General features: G+C 37.8%; 4 protein-coding genes across 7 annotated transcripts; 2 read left to right on the top strand and 2 right to left on the bottom strand.

The window, feature by feature from the left end:
• Positions 1-16: 16 nt before the first annotated feature.
• On the top strand, positions 17-2,037 carry LOC122282063. The gene has a single exon (XM_043093991.1). It carries the CDS (start codon positions 818-820, stop codon positions 1,757-1,759), a length of 942 nt encoding a protein of 313 aa, XP_042949925.1. The 5' UTR covers positions 17-817; the 3' UTR covers positions 1,760-2,037.
• Positions 2,038-2,448: 411 nt separating this feature from the next.
• On the top strand, positions 2,449-6,920 carry LOC122280874. Of its 3 annotated transcripts, none has more exons than XM_043091944.1 (6): positions 2,449-2,608; positions 2,925-3,178; positions 3,681-3,831; positions 3,935-4,027; positions 4,250-4,337; positions 6,231-6,920. In XM_043091944.1, the coding sequence occupies exons 1-6, from the start codon at positions 2,535-2,537 to the stop codon at positions 6,507-6,509; spliced, it is 939 nt and encodes a 312-aa protein (XP_042947878.1). In that variant the 5' UTR covers positions 2,449-2,534; the 3' UTR covers positions 6,510-6,920. The 3 variants fall into 3 exon arrangements, with proteins under 3 accessions (XP_042947878.1, XP_042947880.1, XP_042947879.1); XM_043091946.1 differs by having other exon boundaries at positions 6,214-6,341; XM_043091945.1 differs by having other exon boundaries at positions 2,568-2,709.
• Positions 6,921-7,850: 930 nt separating this feature from the next.
• LOC122280873 (leucine-rich repeat receptor-like serine/threonine-protein kinase RGI4) lies at positions 7,851-11,702 on the bottom strand. The gene is made up of 2 exons (XM_043091943.1): positions 8,613-11,702; positions 7,851-8,489 (listed from the first exon to the last, which is right to left on the bottom strand). Exons 1-2 carry the CDS (start codon positions 11,434-11,436, stop codon positions 8,032-8,034), a joined length of 3,282 nt encoding a protein of 1,093 aa, XP_042947877.1. The 5' UTR covers positions 11,437-11,702; the 3' UTR covers positions 7,851-8,031.
• Positions 11,703-18,543: 6,841 nt separating this feature from the next.
• Positions 18,544-20,553, bottom strand: LOC122280475 (protein transport protein SFT2-like). Of its 2 annotated transcripts, none has more exons than XM_043091377.1 (5): positions 20,389-20,553; positions 20,059-20,310; positions 19,333-19,600; positions 19,118-19,222; positions 18,544-18,798 (listed from the first exon to the last, which is right to left on the bottom strand). In XM_043091377.1, exons 2-5 carry the CDS (start codon positions 20,256-20,258, stop codon positions 18,688-18,690), a joined length of 684 nt encoding a protein of 227 aa, XP_042947311.1. In that variant the 5' UTR covers positions 20,259-20,310; positions 20,389-20,553; the 3' UTR covers positions 18,544-18,687. The 2 variants fall into 2 exon arrangements, with proteins under 2 accessions (XP_042947311.1, XP_042947312.1); XM_043091378.1 differs by having other exon boundaries at positions 20,408-20,549.
• Between the last annotated feature and the right edge of the window lie 1,365 nt (positions 20,554-21,918).

Raw genomic sequence — 21,918 nt, 5'->3', positions numbered from 1 at the left:
CTAGAATGCAAGAAAAAGTTAAAAAACAAAAAAGAAAAAGAAAAACCCAATTAACCAAAAAGAATTCACTTTTGATAGTTTTTATCGTATGGTTCTTTTTAGCTGCATTTTGAAAAAGTGTTGCACTTACTAAAATTAGCTCTAAGAAAATGCACAAACTGATTCCAGGAGCACCAAAGTTAGCCACCCAACGTGCATGGCTTTAAGTTTAAAGCTGGGAGGCATTATTCTATTTATAGGGGGAAATATTAGGAAAAGATGGAATATTTTTCCTCCTGACCCCTCATTCACAGGCTCAGCGTAGATGTTGTTCCTCAAACAAACTTTTTTCTTGTCAGTTTTTACAAGACCTCCCTCTGTTTGAACGTTTCCCAACAATTCATTTCTGCAGTTTTGAGTCGGTTATACATTTGACTTTCCATCCGAATCGGTTTGATGCCCGCCAATTTGGTTGGGTGGTTACCTTCAGTCTTCTTCAAGAATTTGCTAGGCAATTTAATTCATATGGGAACAGTTGTTCAAACCCAGGTAACTTGAAAGTTTCTGTTCATCTCATGTCCGTGGCCCAATAACTCCACTGGGAAAGATGAGATCTTATGTTGCCGGTTTGATTCCAATGAAGTAAATGTTAACAATAAGACCTATTGGAGCAGGCAGTTCTTCTGTTCTAGGTAGCATCAAAGTTTATATAAATTTTTTCTAATGATTAGCCGTGAAAACCAGCTTGTGGTGACGAAAGAGCTTGAAATGACAGTCCTGTCTCAACATCCCATTTTCAGGCTCAATCCAAACTCGTTCTGGTAAACGGCTTTTAATAATGTCCAATTATTTCCAGGGATCAGCTGTACCTATTTCCAATGCAAAACCACCATCCGGGGAGAAAGTATCCGAGGATCAGACAACAAATAAAGCAGTCCCTCAGACCTCAGTCGTTTTTATCTATCAAGCCAAAGTAGCTGGATTGCGTTGCAATGTAACAGCGACCTGGTGCAAAAACCTCAGTAACCATTCCCTTACCATCAAGGTGGAAAACCCTTGTATTGAAAAGCATCTCACTTGCAAGGTAGATATACGGACCTGGCAGTTTTGGGGTAGAAAAGGTCTCAAATCCTTTGAACTAGAGGGAAAACAAGTAGGGATTTTCTGGGATTTTAGACAGGCAAAATTCTCCAGCCCTCCGGATCCCTGCTCTGATTATTATGTTGCCATGGTTTGTGAGGAAGAGGTGGTTTTATTGCTAGGAGACATGAAGAAAGATGCTTATAAAAGAACCAGATCAAGGCCATCTTTAGATGATGCCACCTTGTTGTGCAAGAAAGAGAATGTGCATGGAAAAAGATTGTTTTGTACTAGAGCCATGTTGGCTGAGGGTGGAAAAGAACATGACATTGTCATTGAGACATCTCTATCTGGGCCTGGTGATCCTGAAATGTGGATTAGCATTGGGAATGCAATGGTGAGTCGTGTCACAAACTTGAATTGGAGATTCAGGGGGAATGAAACTGTGATGGTGAACAATTTGCCTGTACAAATTTTATGGGATGTGCACGATTGGTTGCATAGTAGCTCCGGTTCAGGTCCTGGTTTGTTCATCTTCAAGCCAGGCGCACTGAAATGTGTATTAGATAGTGTTTCTGATGTTAAAAATTGCAGCCATCAAAGGAATGAGGATGGTTGCCAATATGAGTCCCCCTTAGTTCAGGAAAACCAATCCACCAAAGAGTTCTGCCATTTCTTATATGCTTGGAGAAGTGAGTAAGGGGCAGACAGAGACTAGCTGCATTCCAATCTTACATGTTACATGGTTAATATATCATCAATTCAGTGTTCTTTCTGTAAAGCAAATAATATTTGTATCTTAATATGGGTTCATTTATTAATTTTTTTTAATTTTCCACTTGGAGATTTTAACATTGATGCGAATCCAAATGGATATTGATTCACATGAGAATTACATGTATATGCCTAAAAAAAGAATTAAATTGTAAATTACTTCTATTTCCATAATTAGACCAAAAACATTTAAATTTGGCCATATTTGAACAAGTCCAAACTAAATATCCTCCGGAAAAAAAAAAAAAAAAAAAAAAAAAGTCAATCCAAACCAACGTTTTTTAAGTGGCTATTTATGAACATAACATCCCGAATACAATTAGAAAAATTTTATTCATTATCTATTTTCTCATCCTTATATGAGATGATGATAAATTTATAAATAAAATATAATAAATAGTATTTATTATTTAATACCATATTAAAAGATGATAAAAAGATTATGAATATTAGAATGTCGAAGAGCATTTCTCAATAAATACTTTCTAAAAACTTCGATCATTCGTTTTACGAAGTGATCAATTTGGGCCTTTAGGCACACAATTTTTGGGCTTCCATACCTGCGTGGCCCACCTCAACTTATCCCAGTCCGCATGCAATTGCTGAACCGCCCGCGCCCCTGGAACTACACCCTTACCACAGTGTCCCACACGACACTAGGGTTCACGCTTCGTCTCTGAAAACTCGAAGTCGAATTCAAAATGGCTATTTTTCCGGGAAATATCATATCAAGAATTTCATCTCATCTTCAATTTCGAGTCTTCTTCATTCCCTGGTGAGAGATTTATCTGGATTAGTATCATAACCGTCTAGCTTCTTTTTGCCCTCTAGGAAAATGAAGGAAAGGAGTAACATTCTGCGATTTCCCCGAAATCGGTATTTTGTCTCAGATTAGTAATTTTTTTTTATTCTCTTTGGTCCCAGACAGTGAAATCTATAATGTCTAAACTCTAAAGCAGTAAAGCTTAAGTTTTTATATTCTTAGCTACCCAACCCAACATTCAGAATTATAAATAGATCACTGATTATTGAAAGAGAGTGGGTGCGTAATGTTTTGGTAGCTTCCGACGCAATCTTCTTTTCGTTTTTAGGGTGATGAAGAACAATGCCACTGCCATCAAATGTTTGCAGAGAAGGGACTGTGGTTCATCAGCTCTGGTTAGGTACATTCCTAAGACATCCTCTAAGATTAAAAAATCCGAAAGACCTCTGCCTATAACGGGTTCCAAGAAAACTGGATTCTGTTCGGATGGAATACAGAAAAGTTTTGTTTTTGACGACGAGAAGTCTCAGAACCAGAATCAACTGTTGGCTAACAACGAGTCTTTTGGTGATTTTGAACAAGGTACTTAGTATCTTTATATTTGTTCAAGTACTTAGAACTGAAATTAGTTTATAGTTTGGATTATTGTAAATTAAGAGTAACGTTTTGGTGCGTCTAGGGCGATCTTGAATGTTCGTGTTCACATAATTCATGGGCTTTAAGCATGAGGTAGAAGCTCTCAGATTATCTTATTCCAGTTGTGAGGAGACTTTATAAGATACGATTCAGGTTTTAAATACAATAGCCATAGAACAATAATTGTGCAAGCATGAAGAGTAGAAGCCATTGCTTATTTGCCTCTTAAGGTAGTAGTGTTATAGATTTGGTGGACATAAAAGTAGGACTGCCTTATAACCTTGCCTTGATACAAATTTATGTCACTCTATATGCAAATAGTTTATTTTACAGATGCCACGCAATCTAGTGGTTTGCATATTGTTTTCATGCAATTAACTGGGCTGTATATGTGCACAAAATTTGTATCATACATGTGGATGGAAAGATTAAATTCTTCATGTTGCAGCATGTGTAGACTATGAATTCATAGAAGAGCCTAAGGAGGCTGTTGAAGAGTTCATTTTTCATCAAGGGAAGGATTGCGAACAGGATGTATCATGTGATGCTAAAACTAAGCAAGAAGCAGAAAAGTTGGCAATTGAATTACTTGCAACAAGGTTAGAATATTACTATCAGTTACTTCATGGCTTTAGGCAGTATCATTCATGTGTATGTGTCTGCAAGCAGCCTGTTTTTTGAGCATGTTTTCTTCCTTTTCAGATCATTCACAGCTGTTGAATTGAGAAAGAAATTGCAGGGTAAGAGGTTTTCAGCCGATACTGTGGGGGCAGTAATAAGCAGTTTTCAGAGCAGGTGCAAAAATGCAAATTTCATTTTCAAGTACATGTTACACTTCTAGCAATTGCAGTGTTTTCATGGCTAATCTATCTGTTTCTCATTTTTCCAAGTGCATATTACAACCTTTAGCAATCCTACATTTTTTTTTTTTTGTTTTTTCATTACTGGATCCTAACTTGTTCCACATAGATTTTATTTTATGGCTTGTGCAAGGTTGACCCTTTTAGTTTATTGTAGAGGGTTTATCAATGATAGCTTGTATGCGGAGACATTTTCTCGGTCTAGATGGTCTATGTCAAGTTGGGGACCAAGGCGCATCAAGCTGGTAAGCTGTTCTGTTTTAGCTCTTCGGTGTCCTGCCAAATGATATTGCTACATCCTATTAATATGCATCTCTGTGTTGTCTTTATATCCATTGGTCTTGTTATTAATAGGTTCTGTAATTACCGATAAAAAAAAAATGTTCTGTAATTATGTGATATTTGGCATGGTATCTAGAAAAAATAACCTCCAAGAAAAGATTGTTTGGAGATTACGTAGTGTGTTATTGCTTATCAAAAAAATTACATAGTCTGTCTGGCAACCTCTCAGATTTGGTGATAGCCTAAGGGGAGGTTTGGTTAGTGAGTTGAGTTGAGATGAGATGAGATTAGAGTTGAAAGTCGAATAAAGTATTGTTAGAGACACCTGGTCAGTTAAAGGTACTTTGGTGGATACCTACAGCTAAAGGTACTTTTTCGGTACGCTCGTTCTATAAGTCTCTTTCTCAAGAGACACCTGGTCAGTTTCCATGGCGAAAGATATGGAGACATAAGGCGCCACCCAAAGCAGCTTTCTTTGTGTGGACTGCAGCATTGGGTAAGATTCTCACAACTGATAACTTGAGGAAGCGTAGGGTGATCATCGCAGATTGGTGCTGCATGTGTAAGAAGGGAGGTGAATCGGTGAACCATCTCTTAATACACTGTGAGGTAGCAAGAAGGTTATGGAATGAGGTCTTTGGCAGATTGGACTTAGTTTGGGTGATGCCGGAGACGGTGGTCGGGGTTTTGGCCAGTTGGAATAATTTGAGAGGAAATCAACAAATAAAAGCGGTGTGGAAGATGATCCCTATATGCATCATGTGGTGTTTATGTCGAGAGCGCAATGACAGGACTTTCGAGGACAAAGAGAGATCGATGGAGGATTTGATAGTCTTTTTCTTTAGAACTCTTTGTAAATGGACCATAGCGGTTGATTTCAATGGTTTGGGATTACATGAATTCATTATAGCCATGGATCAAACATAGAACTGGTCACTAATCTTTGTATAAGGCTTTTGCCTCCTTTTTGATAATATAATTACCTTTACTTATAAAAAAAAAAAGTATTGTTAGAATATAGTTTTTTAATATTATTTTTGTTTGGGATTTGAAAAGGTTGAATTGTTTATTATATTTTGTTTGAAAGTTTGGGAAAGTTGTAATGATTAGATTAGATGAGATCAACTCATTATCCAAACAAGGCCTCTAGCCCCTTTTCCTCTATGTTCCTCGGGGAAAGATAAGTGAAAAAGGTTGAAGAGCCAGTTACTGCTACTGCTGTAAAACATCAGATGACTTTGAGAACAAATGGTCTAGTCAATTTAGGAAGTCGTTCTTCTTCTCTTCTTCCGTTCTTTTTTCCAAAAAATACCCGAAACGTATATTACATCTTTGAAAGGAACATGTAATCACTTATTCTAAAAGAAAAAAGAACAGGTGATCAGTATTTTAAATTTGATTGACCTTTTAATATAAGTTTGAGCATTTGTATGAGGTGATATATCCCGGGTATATCTGAATCACAATGCACACCGTTAAAGAAATTGTTCTCGAAACTATCCATCTGATATTGTCTGTCTCTCTTGTACCAATAAATTAGTTAATAAACAAGTAGACTTTGATGACTACGGTTTTTTGGCTCTTTTCAGCTTATGGAAGACAAAAAATGAGACTGATTGTTGATATGCTTATTGATACATTACTTTTACTAGCGCATTTCGTTGTAGTTGGTGTTGGCTTTGGCTTGCTTATTTGATTTTTATGTAAAAAAAAAAAAAAAAAAAAGGAAAAATAAAATAAGATGTATTAGCAGAGAAAGAATAAGACTACTGCATTAATTTTCTCTGTTATTATTTAGGGACTATGTTTTTATTGATGATACTTTTTAACATGACGTAGCATTGCTGTTGGAATAGGCACTGTTGAAGAAAGGAGTAAGTGAAGTTGATGCGGAGAATGCAGTAAAACTAGTGTTTGAGGATGGTGAATCTAGTGATCAAGAATCAAATCTTGGCTTGTCAAAGCTTTCCATGGATCAGTTATATATTCAGGCCTCAAAGCAATGGGTCCGAGGTAGGGATTTGCCGAAAGAGACAAGGAAATTGAGGATAGTTAGGTGGCTTCAGTACCGTGGTTTCAACTGGGGTGTTGTCAGTATCATATCAAAGAAGTTAGAATCAGAGTATTCTCCATAGGCCACCAGTAGGATCGCTTATATTCATGGCTCATAAGAAGTGGGATGCTATGCCATATTCATCGCCCCAGATGTAGTGTAACATGGGCAGGGTTACACTATCATTTGGACGGAACACCCTTCTCTGGGCAGAAATATAGTCATGTTGGGCTTTACACTAAAAACCATTGTATCAGCCTACCCTAGAGACATTCAATCTATAGGTAGAATTACCTAAGTGACGGTACAGAGATGCTGTTGGTGTGATCAACTTTTTTATTTCTGAGAGTAGAAATTCACATGTACCCCAGTTAACCATCTATAGGAAATCCAGTTGTTTGTTGTGTGTATTATCATTGATTGTAGTTGGTCGAACAATATTACCTACGATAGAGCTTACAGTGTATCCGAATGTAGATTCTTTTCATATGCATGTATGGGTGTGTATAATACATGCACATTGGATCAGTTTAACTTTTATAATTGCATCTTAGGTACACGCCTATACACGGGGTATTAACTATTCTTTTGGATCAAGCTAACCTCGACAATCTCTATCCTTTGTGTGTATGTACACCCACTTATACACAGACATAAATATTGGGTGTGAATTAAAACGAGAAAGAAGATGAAGCCCCTGAGCGAACCCTCCAGCCTTAATTTGATTCTAGGGGTGCTTACAAACCATTATACGCCATTCATCACCTATCCTTTCTGCCTTCAAGGGTTGGATTTGCCCACAGATTCAGAAGGTTTTGTTTGTCTTTGGGGCTAGAGTTGGCTCCCATGTGACTCCTATCCTCTCATTCTCATGAAGTTATTTACCTCAGCAATCTCATTAGGCCTTTTGCTCACGTTATCACAACCCATGTGCAGCAATTCTTGTTGCAGAGCTGTTGTGCTGTTATGGTATATAATTATATATAGTAGTGGTCCTGTTGGCACGTGTACTTCTGATTAGGACAAAGGGTGTTATAGAGATTAGTGCCCTTACAGAAAACATAAGAAGAGTTTTTTCTTTGCTGGAAAGTCCCTCTCAGCACATGAACATGTGATGTGTGGATCGTGGGACCATGTGAGCTCTGCCGGAAAGACGGACTTACAGACGCGCGCACAGGTGGGGAATCTCATCTTATACAATAAATTCTAATTATATCAATCTGAAAATACCAATCATTGTATTAGCCATAATGGACCGTGCAATCCTCATCTCATCTTCAAGAGACAGAAAAGCATCACTATTCCCGTAAATAAACACCCCCCCCCCCCCCCCCCCCGCCCCCCCCGCGGCGGCGTTCCCTCTCCTGTGGCGGAGCTATCGAGGAGTGTACAATCCCAAAACATCAGAATTATGTTACATATGTTATGCTAACGCTGACCGGGCAATTGAATTGAGAGTTATACTAGCACAATTATTTTGATTTACAGCAAGCGCATGCAGCAGAAACTACAATTCCTCCTGTAATCTACTGCCTTTCTCTGATGAATTCTTTGATAGATTATACACAAAACATCAAGCACCTCTTGAAATATGTACTTAATTCTTAAACGGAATCATCGGAGAAAGCAAAGGAGCAACTAGACGACCCTCCTTGTGGAACTAATTTCCTAACAGGAGGCGAGGAACGAATAGCTGGCAAGCCTCCCTTTGACATGTCAAGTTCTGGCCTTATGGCCTCCACATGTCGAATTTCTTTGAGCATCGCAACGACATCCTTCATCATGGGACGATCGTCAGGTCGGGTACTGATGCAGAGAAACGAAACTGCTAGTGTTTGGAGCATTTCGTGCATTGTAGGGTCAGCCCTCCCCCTGAGTTTTGAATCGAGAATGTCACCTGGGTCTCGCTTACTCGCTAGGTGGTCACGAACCCACTGAACCAAGTGCGCACCACCTGGCAAAGTTGGGTCTAACGGGTGTCTGCCCGTCAACACTTCAAGAAGAACCACACCAAAACTGTAAACATCACTTTTTTCAGTGATACGCTGCATCGATGCATGCTCTGAAAACACAGTGGAAAAAGAAATAAATAGCTGTTTACTAAAATGAAATTAGTAATGAAAAAATGAAGAAATTATGCGAGTTGAATTTAGATAGAAAAAAAAAAATAGCTAGAAAAATATACCAGGAGCCATGTATCCATAAGAACCGGCAAGAAGAGGTCTTGGACTTAGTTTGGTATCATCATCATCACCATTGCTATCAACAATCCTAGCCAACCCAAAGTCAGCGACGTAAGGTTCATAGTTAGAACCCAACAACACATTCATAGCTTTCACATCCCCATGCAAAATAGCAGGCACACAGTCATGGTGCAAGTATGCAAGCGCATGCGCCACGCCCAAAACAACATCATATCTAGCCTCCCACTCTGCTCCTCCCTTCCCAGCACCATGCAGGAGTGAACTTAAGCTTCCATTTGGGAGGTAATCGTAGAACAGAAGCTTTAGATTCCGATTTGATGCCCAACCCAAAAGCCGGATGATATTCTTGTGTCGGATTGAACCCAGCGTCTGGATTTCAGAGCTGAATGCTCCCGACTCTTCTGATGACCACATCTTCTTTACTGCTAGCGTTTCTCCATTCGGAATTGTCACCCGGTATACAACTCCAGAGCTCCCGGTGCCAATCACATTAGCTGATGTTAGATTCTGGACGATGTCAGCAGTGGAGAACTCGAGCTTTTGATACAGGGTCATTTCCCAAAAGTCATCTTCCGCAAGCTTGCTGCTCGCCATACGAGCACGTACTAATATGTAAATTGCTAGTAGCACTAGTACAGCACTGGTGCTAATGAGGATGGACATCACTAGCCTCATCGCTGATCTGGTGTTTCCACCCGGTCCCATGCCGCCAGCCGGAGTAATAACCCCGTTGGAGATGTAGAGACCTTTGTTTGCAGCTAAGTCACTCAGAGGGAGTTTCCGAAAGAACGGGGTGTTGGGCAATTCACCGGAGAAGTCATTGAAGGATAAATTGAGGGAGACAAGGTTTTGAAGATCTGCAAGAATGTTCAGATTCCCACTGAGCTTGTTATGGGAGATGTCTAGGACCCCTAGCTTGGTAAGACCCGAGAATTCAGATGGGATCTCACCAGAGAATTGGTTACAGCTCAGATTGAGAGAGATTGCGAGTGCTGGAATTTGACCGAGTTCCTTTGGAATCTCACCATAGAAACTATTGCTTCCAAGGTCTAAGAGCTGTAGCTTACTGCAGGACTGGATCTCAGATGGAATTCTTCCAGAAAGTTGATTCTTTCCCACGTTGAGTTTGGCTAATTCCGTTAATGACCCAATGCTATGAGTCAGGGGCCCTGTAAGCCTATTGTCCGAGATGTCCACGAACTGCAGGCTTCTGGGCAGAGTATCTGGCACAAAACCAGCGAGCCCATTTGAATGAAGATCAAGAAACTCGAGGTTTTTGCATCCAGATATCGATGGAGGAATTCCTCCAACAAGACGGTTGTTGCTCAGGTCAAAGAAATTCAAACTCCTCAAGTTTCCAATCTCCGATGGAATAGTTCCCGCCAGTCTATTGCCATTTAGTCGTAACCTGTACAAATTCGTGCAGTTTCCTATATCAGGAGTTATAAAGCCAGAGAGGTCATTGGAAAGCAGCAACAGCTTTGTGAGATTCTTCAGTGCAAATATCTGCTTCGGTATTGGACCAAATAAATTGTTATAAGACAAATCAAGAGCCTGAAGATCATCGCACTCGGAGAGACTCCCTGGAATATTTCCTGTTAGGCTGTTCTCCCAGGCAAAAAATATAGTCAATCTCTTTAGATTGCCAATAAGAACAGGAATCTCGCCCTCAATACTGTTGTTGTCGATTTCCAGTTGAGTCAGAGCCGTGCAATTTGAGATCTCAGAAGGTATGGTACCCGATATGTGATTAATACTTAGATGAAGATCTTGAAGCTTGGAAAGCTCTCCGAAACTTTTCGGAATGCTGCCAGTCAGAAGATTTTCTGACAAGTCCATTACTGTGAGCTCTCTGCAGCTTCCTATCTCATCCGGTATTGTACCCACTAAGCTGTTCTGCCACAACAATAGGCTCTGGAGTTTGCTGAGCTCCCCGATTGTCTTTGGGATTGAACCAGAGAGGGAATTCTGGTACAAGTACAGTTTCTGCAACTCGCTGCTGTTCCAAATCTCTTCTGGAATGGGACCAGACAGTAGAGACGTATAAATGGCAATGGTATGAATTCTTTTCAGCATACCTATTGATGAAGGAAGTCTTCCAGAAATGCTGGTTTCGGCCAGGCCTAACATAACCAAGTTAGTGCAGTTTCCAATCTCCCAAGGCAGCTCACCCTTGATATCTTTATTCCCGCCTGCTCGGAAGATTTCAAGTTTGCTTAATGCTCCGATACTCTTTGGAATTTGACCGCCGAGTTGATTGTCATAGAGAGTCAGATGCACAAGGCTTGAGAGGTTTCCAATATTGGAAGGAATAACACCTTCAAGGGAATTTGAATTGAGAAATAAACTCCGCAGTCTGCTGAGCCCGCAAATTTCCACTGGGATTTCGCCTGTGAGAGAATTACCACTGACATCAATGACACGGAGCTCCTTATATTCTCCTAGCTCTTTCGGAATTGTGCCTGTGAGATTTGTTGACGATAGGTTAATGATCTCCAAGGACCTGAGAGATTGTAAATTTGAAGGCACTGGGCCTTGCAAATCTACTGTTTTCAAGCTTATCTCGATCACGTCGCCATTTGAGTTGCAGTGAACCCCAAACCAGTTGCATGGACTTGGGTCTGCAGCATTCCAAGAGTTCAGTGCATCTGTGGAGTTGTTTAAATTGTTCTTCCATGTTAAAAGAGCAAGTCCCTGCTCATTAATAGAGTAACAAGAAGAGAAGAAAAGAGTGTTTATCGAAAGAAGTAAGGTGAAGGAGAAGATAGTGCGGGAAAGCAGGAGATGCCTTAGGCTTGCAGGCATTGCTGCGAGAAGAGAACAGGTGATTTGTTTTGGGATTGTAGAGGGGGAAACCCCATGTTTTGTTTATAGAAGAAAAGCAGAAGATCTGGATCCAAGAGCGCCTTCTTTATTCTATTGTATTAGAGTAATTGGTAATTTTGTTTAGTCAATAGAGATGGTGACGGGGATGGCTTTCTGGATTTATTAATGTTAATGGTTTTTTTTTTTAATGGAATATTTGTTTAGCCACTCATTTAATTAGCTCGAAGTTTCTATGTGGATTTCTGTTTGTTACTGTTTCTGTAGGTTGCATACTTTTTACTGTGACTAACTGTCAGAAATGAAAGCGTTGGTGCTGAATGCCATGTAAAGAAAATGATCCCTTTTTATTGCCAACTTTTATGGTTATGTTATCCTGTTTCCTCTTTTTTGGATCATTTTTGCTTTGTATCCTCATATATGTATGGGTGTTATAGTTGGAAGAGAATACTAATATGGTTAAGTCGTGCATGGACAGAGAAAATTAAGATTAATATTTTCCCCAACTTTTATCCAACTGAACTGTTTGATTATGAGATTAACTTGCAGACAGTGATAGGCTAAATGATCAAGCCAACTATACACAATGACCCATTGAATGTTTTAGCGTCAGACTCGTTAATCACGATGGTCATGTCTTCTTTAATAAGTAAGGTCAGGTCCAGAGGTGGTCCATCAGTTTTATGTGGTCATTGTTGATAAGCCGGCCATGTGGTAGTTACTAGTTGTGTTTCTGTACCTTCACAATGTTTTGAGGAGCTAAATGCAAGCGCGCGCGCACATACATATATGTATGTGTGTGTGTACATCTCACAAAATTTGAGGACTATTATCAAATCATGTTAAGAAAGGACGATCAGGTTTTGGTTAAGAACCATGTGTAACTTCAGTATGAACTTACTTGAATTTCATGGATCTGGAGTAGCTCCTGTTGAAGTAGAAATGGGTGTGTTCAAACAATATGAAAAGCGTTTAGGGAGATCTATTGGGGGTTTGTTTTATAAAACGAAGCAGTTTGTGGAATCTGATGGAGCAGTGAAGTGCACATGGAAGCAAGGAATATGTTGAGATGTGTAATTCTATAATCTGCATATAAGGTCATGCTGTCGGGCGGTCTTTGCTGTAAAGGATTAAAATAAACATGGTGTAATGTTGTCCCTTCCACTCAAGGCCAAGAAGCCTTCCTTTTGTTTATTTTAATCCTTTTTTTTATAAGTAAAACTTTTTACTTATAAAAAAAAGGATTAAAATAAACAAAAGGAAGGCTTCTTGGCCTTGAGTGGAAGGGACAACATTACACCAGCTTAAGAGTTCTTAATACTATTATTTGAACAAATCAAGCCCCAGATGACAAACACAAAATAGAACAAAAAACAAAAATAGATCGGGCCATTTACCTTAAAAAAACAATATTAAGTCATGGGTCAGCCCTCGTGCCACTGCAGTTGGCATTATGAGCACACAGGCTCCATTAGAAAATAGTGATCATTTGCATCTATACGTGTCCTAGCTTCAAGAAGATAATATAATGGAAATATTCATCCTTTGTCTCCATGATAAGAAAAGATGGTCAAGACAAGTTTTACTTTATGATTGTGGCTCTCAAATGTCACAGTAAAAAGATTTACAATTGAACAGAAGTGCTCCACTTCCTTTGGTATAGCGAACCGCAGAACAAATTTCATTGCAACCAAACAAGGCCTTAAGAGGGATAGAAAGGAAGAACTTCCATTATTATGAGTGGATTATTTAAGATTTCCACTAAACTGGGAGAGATTGAGGATAAAAAAAATATCTGGTAAACAGAAATTGCTAAGTAGCAACCCAACCGTGGCCGCACAAAAACTCACCGATACAGACCACAAAAGGGTGGACAACTTGAAGCATCGTTTTCCCTGCTCGATCCAATGAATCCTAATGATAAGAACCCTTGATTTGATTAAAGATCCTTAAGCATAATCTGACCATAGATTTCAAATGGATTATCTTGTTGGTAGCACACATCCTCTATATATGATCAAAATCATTGATTGATGGAACCCAGTTGCTACATAGTGTAGGAAGATTGGAGACTCTCAATCTCTCTCCACCACCATGCTTCAATTTCTCATAATTTCAACTTCAAAAGTTGATTGATACTAACTGAGATGCATTTTCCAACAAACTAATTATATCACGAACTCAAATTATTTTGCTAATAGAAAAAAAGTGGCCCCCAAGTAATTCATGGTAAAAAAAGAGAGGATCGATGAGCCGAAGTAGGAGCAGTAAAGGGACAAAAACAACAATAAAAGAAAGGACAAAGGCTCCAGCTAATATAGATGAGAAAGAAAAAAAAAGTACATAATCTGGAATGGTCCCTCCTCCAACCCCACCTTTTATTGTTCAGTTTAAATTCTTGGTGAAAGCCTACTAAAAAAGGCTCACCTATACTAGAAATCAATAAAGAATTTGCAGCAAAATAGGAACTTGCAATACACGATTGGGGTGATGTCATTTGCCACCCAGCAATAATGGCTGGTTAAATTCCCACATGCAGAAACAAGAAAACCCTTGGCATTAAAACTTTAAAATGATCAAGGACATAGGTAATTTGAAAAAAAAAATCGTTGTTTTTTTAACCATCGTTTATATCTGAGTGGACTTCTGTCCCTGTGTATGCGTGATTACAGCGAAGCTTTCACCAACCATCCGGAAACTTCACCAATATTATGGTTTATGACATTGTGTAGAAATTGGGATTTGAATGTAAAACACAATATATATGGTGGTAGTGGTAGATCAAGTCACATGATTGATGGGAATCTGATCACACTTACAATGGTTTAATAGGAGGAGCACATGAATTGACCTGACATGTATTCATACAAATCAACTGAGAAACACCAGCCAGAATGGAGTTGATTGTATGGTGCAAAGAGTAATTCAAGATCATGTTTTCAGCTTTGTTTATTGATATTATGTTTACACATAGATGCCATGTTACAGCCATTCCTTGTCCTGCAATTTTTTAATGGTTTTTTTCTTTGTCAGTTCTCGTTTTAATTTGGCATTGAGAGTTGCACATGAAAGAAAGACAGAGAAAGAGCATCATGTAGATGTAATGGAGAGATAGAAGGGCGAGTTGCTTCTTATTTTATCAGTGTAGTTTTTTCACATGGAGAGGAAAAGTTTATCATCGCCCTAAACAAAAATGAAACAACAAAATGTTCCAAAGTGAGGGAGAAAGAAGAGAGATTGGACTTGTAAAAGAGGTGGACCCCTTGATTCTGAATATGAATGTGGTTTACTGTGAGTATTACTGTTTGTACCCTTTTGTGCACATCTCCGATCTGCACCGTTAACCCTAAACTTCAATTGAAAATGAATGGTACAGATGTAAGAAAGATGTGAATAAAAAAACTCACAAGAACATTTTTCATCTTTTGAAGGACCCTCAAAAGGAACTTTTTTTGCAGTCGGTACTTGACACACGTGCAATGGAGTTGGCAAATTGGATCTGTCCTTAATCCCATAATAATGCACCATGATGGGATCCAAATTAAGATGTCATTGCCTAAAGTGCAGTCCCATCAATTCGACTCCTTTGGGTCCATGACCTTCCATTTCCGAAAGGAATTCCCATCCAATAAAACCCATAACTCTCTCCAATCATTCGCCCAATTCTCGATAATTCTCCCCAAGTTTTCAAAAAAGAAAAAAAAATCAGGCAAAGTCGGTAACCATTTCAACGGGACTTCTTGTAGAAAATTGTTAGCTTCGATGTAACATTGATGACAAGCCTACTTTGCTGATAATCAAGGTACACTTTGCTGGAACAAAACCTCTCTCTCTCAACTTTTAATGGTCAAAATTACTAATCCATATATATAATTGAATGGCGATTTGCATTATATGAGTAGTTCTATTGCAAGGATTTTACACCACACGTAGGATAATTTAGTTTGTAAAATTTAAAATTTAAAACTTATCTTTTTAATTAAATTATATCACGTGAATAATGTATGCATACCTTATGTTTTAAGTCACTTTCAAATTTAATTGAGAACTGTGGACGGTCTTATCTCATATCTAAGTGCGTATTAGTTGATAATAGACTTATGATAGACCATTTTTTGCTTCTAATTGGATGGATTGTCAAATGGCAGCAATAAGACTAAAAGAAACATCCATACATCACTGTTTCGATTTGATTCCACCCTCTAATCTTTGCTTCTTATTGGACAAATGTCCAAGCAACACGACTAAAGGAAACATCCAAACATTTCTATCTTCATTCAAATCAACCCCCCTAATCTTTGTATGAAGAAGACTTTGGTTTCAGACTTATGCTAGACCAGTCTATTTTCCTTGATTTCTTTTTCTTATAATTGGATCCACCATTTGATGTGTGCACATAATAATTGGCCGTTTTAGATAAGAATCGGTTAATAGAGAGGGTATGGTAGACCATTCTTTTTTCATTGTCTTTTCTTAATGGTTATTGGTAAAGCTCCCGTTCACTATTTTATAGTTTGGTGCTTATTTGGGATTGCGGTATAAAATATAGTTTATAGTTTTAGAACTTATACCTTATAATTTAAATAATAAGTTTTACAATTAAAAAGTTATTTAATACTCGGTAACTATATGCTTAAAACACTTTCAAACATGTTACGTTTGTTTGGAAACAAAATAAATATATATATATATTCATCATTTATTTTCTCTTCACCTCATAATGTGGCATTAAATGATAAGTTTATAAGTAAAATGTAATAAATAATCTTCAATCATCTAATGTCACATCATGGGATGATGATAACTGAGATGATAAGTAACATTACTATTAAAAAATTACTTTCTGATGTAGAAATTACGATTATTTGAATTTTTAGAAATTATGACCATATCTTTAAAAGTTTGAAAGTTATAATTATCTGAAAATTGTATAGATGTTTTTGTCTATTGACAGTCATTTTAAAATTCGAATTAAGTTCCACATTATCTGAAAAAGCACGTTTGATGCTTTTATCCAAACGTACTTTTTAATTTATTTGAGATTAAAAGTACTTTATTATGTAACACCTAAACAACCTAATTCTTTTTTTAAAGAACTTTTAAGACTATTTAAGATTCTTACTGCAACCCCAAACATGCCCACATATTGATAAATTATTTTTTCTATTTTCAAGCCGGTATATAAAATACAACATCTATATCACTTAAATGATAATATTTGATTTGTAAAATTCAAATTTTAAAACTTATATTAAATTATAACATATATAAACTTCATTAGATATGACTTACATAGGAGAATATAATTTTTCATTAAAATATACGAATTACATGATGATTTATTGTCTTAAAATGTTTTTCTTAGTGCAGAAGATGAACTTTCGCTTTCAACAATTTTGTTATAAAAAAACAGGGCTCGATGAAAACAAAGCTTGGTCATGCACAAAGCTTTCATATTATAGCGGTCAAATAAGAGATCTCTAATCTTTCCTTAATTTCAGGATTTTTGTTCCCAAATGCTTTCTTTCGAATCCTATAATATATAAAGAAAGATAGAGAATGGATGTACGGTGGGAGATAGGTCTTCAGACCCAGCTTTATAAATAAATAAATCTTTCTCTACAGCTTTATAAATAAATAAATAAATATTTCTTTAACTAAAGCACAAAACTTGTAATAATTATATTCAGTCAAAATTCGTGTACGAGACTTTAAAACCTCTTTTTTCTTTTTTTAAGAATTTATCGGTTTTTTTTCTATCAGCCTTTAAGGAAAAGAAGAAAAGGAAACAACCCACCCTTGATCTGTAGTGAAAATTGTAACAACTTGTGACACTATTATTAACACGACAATCATGCTCGAAATTCAAGAGTCCAACCATAATCTTAAAAGGGTAATCTCAATCGTAACATCACGATCACAATACTCACGTAACACCACTAATCTAGTGACTGCGAATTGAAGGGTACAGTTGGATTTAGAATTTCGAATCTTTCTTTGTAGAAATAACACCTATGACCCTACACTCAATTCCTCATGCAAGGAAGGTGTTGAAAGCGAAACTTTAAAGAGAAGAAGGTAGAACCGTAGAAGTAGGCAGAGGGGTTGAATCCAACTCATTTATGGGATTGTACGTGTCAGGTCACATGAAGCAAGTTCAGTGTTAAGGACATCCTTTCCAAAAATAAAAGATGGCGTTGACACAGTACCTATTAAATTAGCACTCGCAAGTAATGCTAAACGATCCATCTTCTTGGGTGCATGAAGTACCATTACCTCGTAAATCAACCAGACCCAATTTCCAAACTTCATTTGTCCCATTCGTTCGAGATGAAAATTTAAAAAAATGTCGGTAAGTACTTCCAAGGCGATGGACAGAGTGCTTGGAGATGTGATAGCATAATAGCAGCCTAGCAGGGCCAGACTTGTTTTCACCACCAGCTAAAAGGTCCAGCCCTTCTTGGCATCCAATCATCGAGTACCCAAAAAGCCTCGTCACTTCAAGCTTTTAAGACATCCGGAACTGCGGGTATTCAAACTTCAATTTTAGTGGGCCTTTGCATGCCATTGAACCTTTCCCTATAATTTCTAAACAATCCACAAATAGGCATACCGTTGGTTTTTTACGGAGTGCAGCGTTATATTTCTTGATGTTATCTTTTGAGTGTGGCCTAAATGAATAGATAAAAACACCTCTCAGATGACAGTTAATTCAGGCGAACTAAAACGAAGTACACCAGATTTCACTGCTTACTATCGATTGAAGCTTGCATAAACGAAGTTAAACAATGTTCTTTTGCCTTCAACAATTATTCAGAACACTTAATCTCTAGAGGTTGGCTCAAGTGGTAAAGACGTTAGGTTTTGGGGTATGCTCCTCCACAAGTCTAAGGTTCAAATCCCCTTAAGTGCAAATAATATTTAGGGGCCATCGGACAGTGAGACTTTCTCATTGAATTACCCGATATGTACTTGCCGGAAACTCCTTGCCAAGGGCCTGTCCACCCCAAGATTAGTCGGACGTTGTTCCTGGACCCTCGGTGCCAATACCCAAAAAAAAAAGATTCTGAACACTTAGCAAAATGACTATTGCACGCAAAACTTAATATGGATAGGATCAATATCAAATAAGCTAACGTCTCCTAAAATTCCAAAGTTTCCACCAACACTTACAGGGGTCTAAAGTACGCAACAAATATACAAGCCAAAAACCATAAAAACAGAAAATCAAGGTCACCTCCCAAAACATTTCATTACTGAAGAGGTAAGGGCAGATGAGAGGAATTTCATCCCAGCAGATCCACCAGGGAAGTATGAAATGGCATAGTACAGGAGTGCAAGAACCTGCAAGTTCCATGGAAACATCAATTTCATTGTTCAGTTGGATAACATGTTAACTTCGCTTTTAAAGCTAATTGTTGATTCTGAGAATTGAGTTTACATATTCTCGAGTAGATGAGAAATTAGAACGCCAGAATAAATCAAGAACGCCCATAACATTTGTGCGTATCTTCTCCAATAAAACAATGGTGAAAACCATAACTCATAGGGATGCAAAAAACTCCATCCATCCAAGGTCCAAAGGCCCAGAAGATTGATTTCATTATTCAAGGAAACCACACACATGCACACACACGCAAAAGTGAAGCATGAAATTTGATACCTGTATCACAGAGAAGAGCACAGAGAGTATGTAGCTGTGAAGCACCATGGAAACATATATGGTAGCCACCATACTGCCGATGAATCCCAATGTAAGAGGAAGTCTCTGGATAAGTAAATGCATCAGACAAGTATACTCATTACGTTTTTCACACTATCAGATATCCATGCTGCAAAACATACTATAAAAGGAGTGTATATTAAGCAGATAAATACCTCTTTAGATGACATGTGAGCAAGCTGATTCTTTGGACCTCTGAGCGCAAAGAACGACCCAATGATAAAGCCACACCCAAGGGTAAAGCATATAGCAAACTTCTGGGGCATCAGCACCATGACTGGAAGGAACATTGTAAATGCGATAAAAACGAAGAAAACCCCACTTGCCAGAAGCAAACCAAAATACATAAGTGCTTTCCCTGAAGGGACACTACTAGTGGCAGACTGCAGGTTCCCAGGTAGATCTCTCACTCCTTTAGAAACCCTGAACAATCAAACAGAGATTACATGACGGGAAAAGAAAGGAATTCAACAATTTCCCAAGTTTCCACTAAAAACATTCTAATATGTATGAGGCTTTAATTCGAGATCCTGCCTGATTGTTCTTTCACCAATTTTGCAGCCACGCTATCCAAAACACAGGATTCAGTTGATCCATCAATTATAATAGGGACAATCTAGTTAATAACCTATTTCGCCCAACTTCATAATTTAGAAAGCACTTTCTACCTCACTGTAGACGATATCAGGTACACACAATCAGATCCAAATACGTACACTCTCTCTCACTCATACTTAGAAATACATCCATAATCAAAACCACCAGCAGACATATCTATAACCCAAGATTAGATATATATTTTTCTAAAAGTATAAAGAACAAATTTTAGTAACCACAAAATTAGATTAAAAAATGGCTTAATTCAAAAAACAGAGGCTTACACATTGAAAGTGCCAGTCACGGTGTCGTTTGCGGACCTGACCGCAGATTCGAGATCGAAGCCCAACCCCAAATCGGAGTTATCCTCTGAAGTTTGCGTGGCCGCATAAGAATTCCAATCGGCTAGCAGAGACGAGGAGGGTTTCTGCTGGTCCTCGCCGTTAATGGTCCCCGAGAACCATCCTTGCGCCATTTGCTGCATTGCCTTTTTCTTTCTTTATTTTTCTCGGCTCCCAAGCACCCTTTCAAACCTCCTGATTTCCAGGAAAATCTTATTAAAAATAAATAAATAATAATACTAATAATAATAGGGAAAAGAAAACGCTTTCTACTTTTGAAAATTGTGATTGCCTCGCAAGCAAAATGCAAATGTTAATGGAGTCGCGCTCTCCCCCTGTCAGAATAATCGTCACAGGGAGCTTAGGAATTAAGCAAAAGGCTCGGGAATTAGTCGTGGGAGGGTGGTCTACGTAGCCAAACGACGCCGTCTGGGCGGGGATTATAGTATTCTTTTCCCCAAACATTATGAACTCACAATGAACTCTCTCTCTTTTTCTCTCTCTCATTTTTTTTTTTTTAAGTACATAATCACGATGAACTCTTTAACTAGGGGTAGGGTAGGTTATATGGCATTAAAGCTCAACATCAACCAAGGCATACCATCAAGTAGAATGTAATTTCTTGAAAGTTGTTATGATCAAGGAAATGGGCTTTGGTTGACGAGTGGATGCTTCTTATTATAAAGTGTATTAATTCAATCTTATATTCTATACAAATGAATGAGAAATAAAAAAGAAATATAGTATAATCTCGTGGCTTGCAATAAGGTGATTCATTATCATTTTATCTTTTTATTATGCGCGTTGAGACCTTCCATTGTCTACTCTCAAATGTCATGCAACAAGGATTAATCTTAGGTGTACCTATAGCACGTAAGGTTGTAAGACTTAAGTCACATCTTCTTTGTTGATGATAAATCTTCTTTTCTGCAAAGTTGATTTTCTAAAATGGTCATGAATTTATCATTTGTTGTATTTGTATGAACATGCTTTGGGTCATAAATTAAATATAGCAAGAATATAGATATTTAACTTAAGTAGATTTTATTGGCTATTAATGGTATTAGTATTGAAAGGGATAAAATATTTTAGCCCAAGTACACTAGGCTCAGTTCACCAAAGAGCATCACTAGAGGATATAGGAAGAGAGAGAAAGGGGTGAGAAAGAAGAGACAAGGGAAAAAGTGTGTTATGAGGTAAAAGTGGACAGTATTAAGAGAGAGTTAAAAAAAGAGAGGTGGTCAGATATACAAAATAAACGTCCCTCACCATTACCAAGGCACATTCGAGAAGAAGGCTAGATAAAAAAAGCAAGTAACCAAATGACTCGAGGAGGGCAGCTTTCTTCAAACATCTTGAATGGGAGCTCCAACAAGAACATTTTCTCCAGTAAATATGTTCAAGACCTTCATCGTACAGTAAAAAATGAGAGGCAATGAGAAACTGTAAAACGAGTATATTATAGTGGATTTTTCCTCTCCAAATGTCCCATGGACATAGGCAATATATCGAACTACATAAATCTGTATGTTTCATTCTTTTTATTTTCTTTACACTTATTTTCTATTCACCATCATGGATATATGCATTGACACCGTATAGCTGCATTGAATCACTATCGAAGGCTCCAAGCAACACTTATCAAAGTCCGAATCGTCATAGCGGACCAAGAATGACTTTTTCTCCTCTTCTGACCTGTTGTCCAATTTTTTAGGCATCAACAAAGCATGATAACAAGTTTTGAAAATTATCTCAATTTACTAGCTTTAATTAGAAAATCAAGGGTTTGAGCATTTCATTCTA

This window comes from Carya illinoinensis, chromosome 11 (assembly GCF_018687715.1).
Source record: "Carya illinoinensis cultivar Pawnee chromosome 11, C.illinoinensisPawnee_v1, whole genome shotgun sequence".
Lineage (NCBI taxonomy): Eukaryota > Viridiplantae > Streptophyta > Magnoliopsida > Fagales > Juglandaceae > Carya > Carya illinoinensis.
Note: the sequence above shows the minus strand (reverse complement) of the source record. Positions and strands in the feature narration are given on the sequence as shown.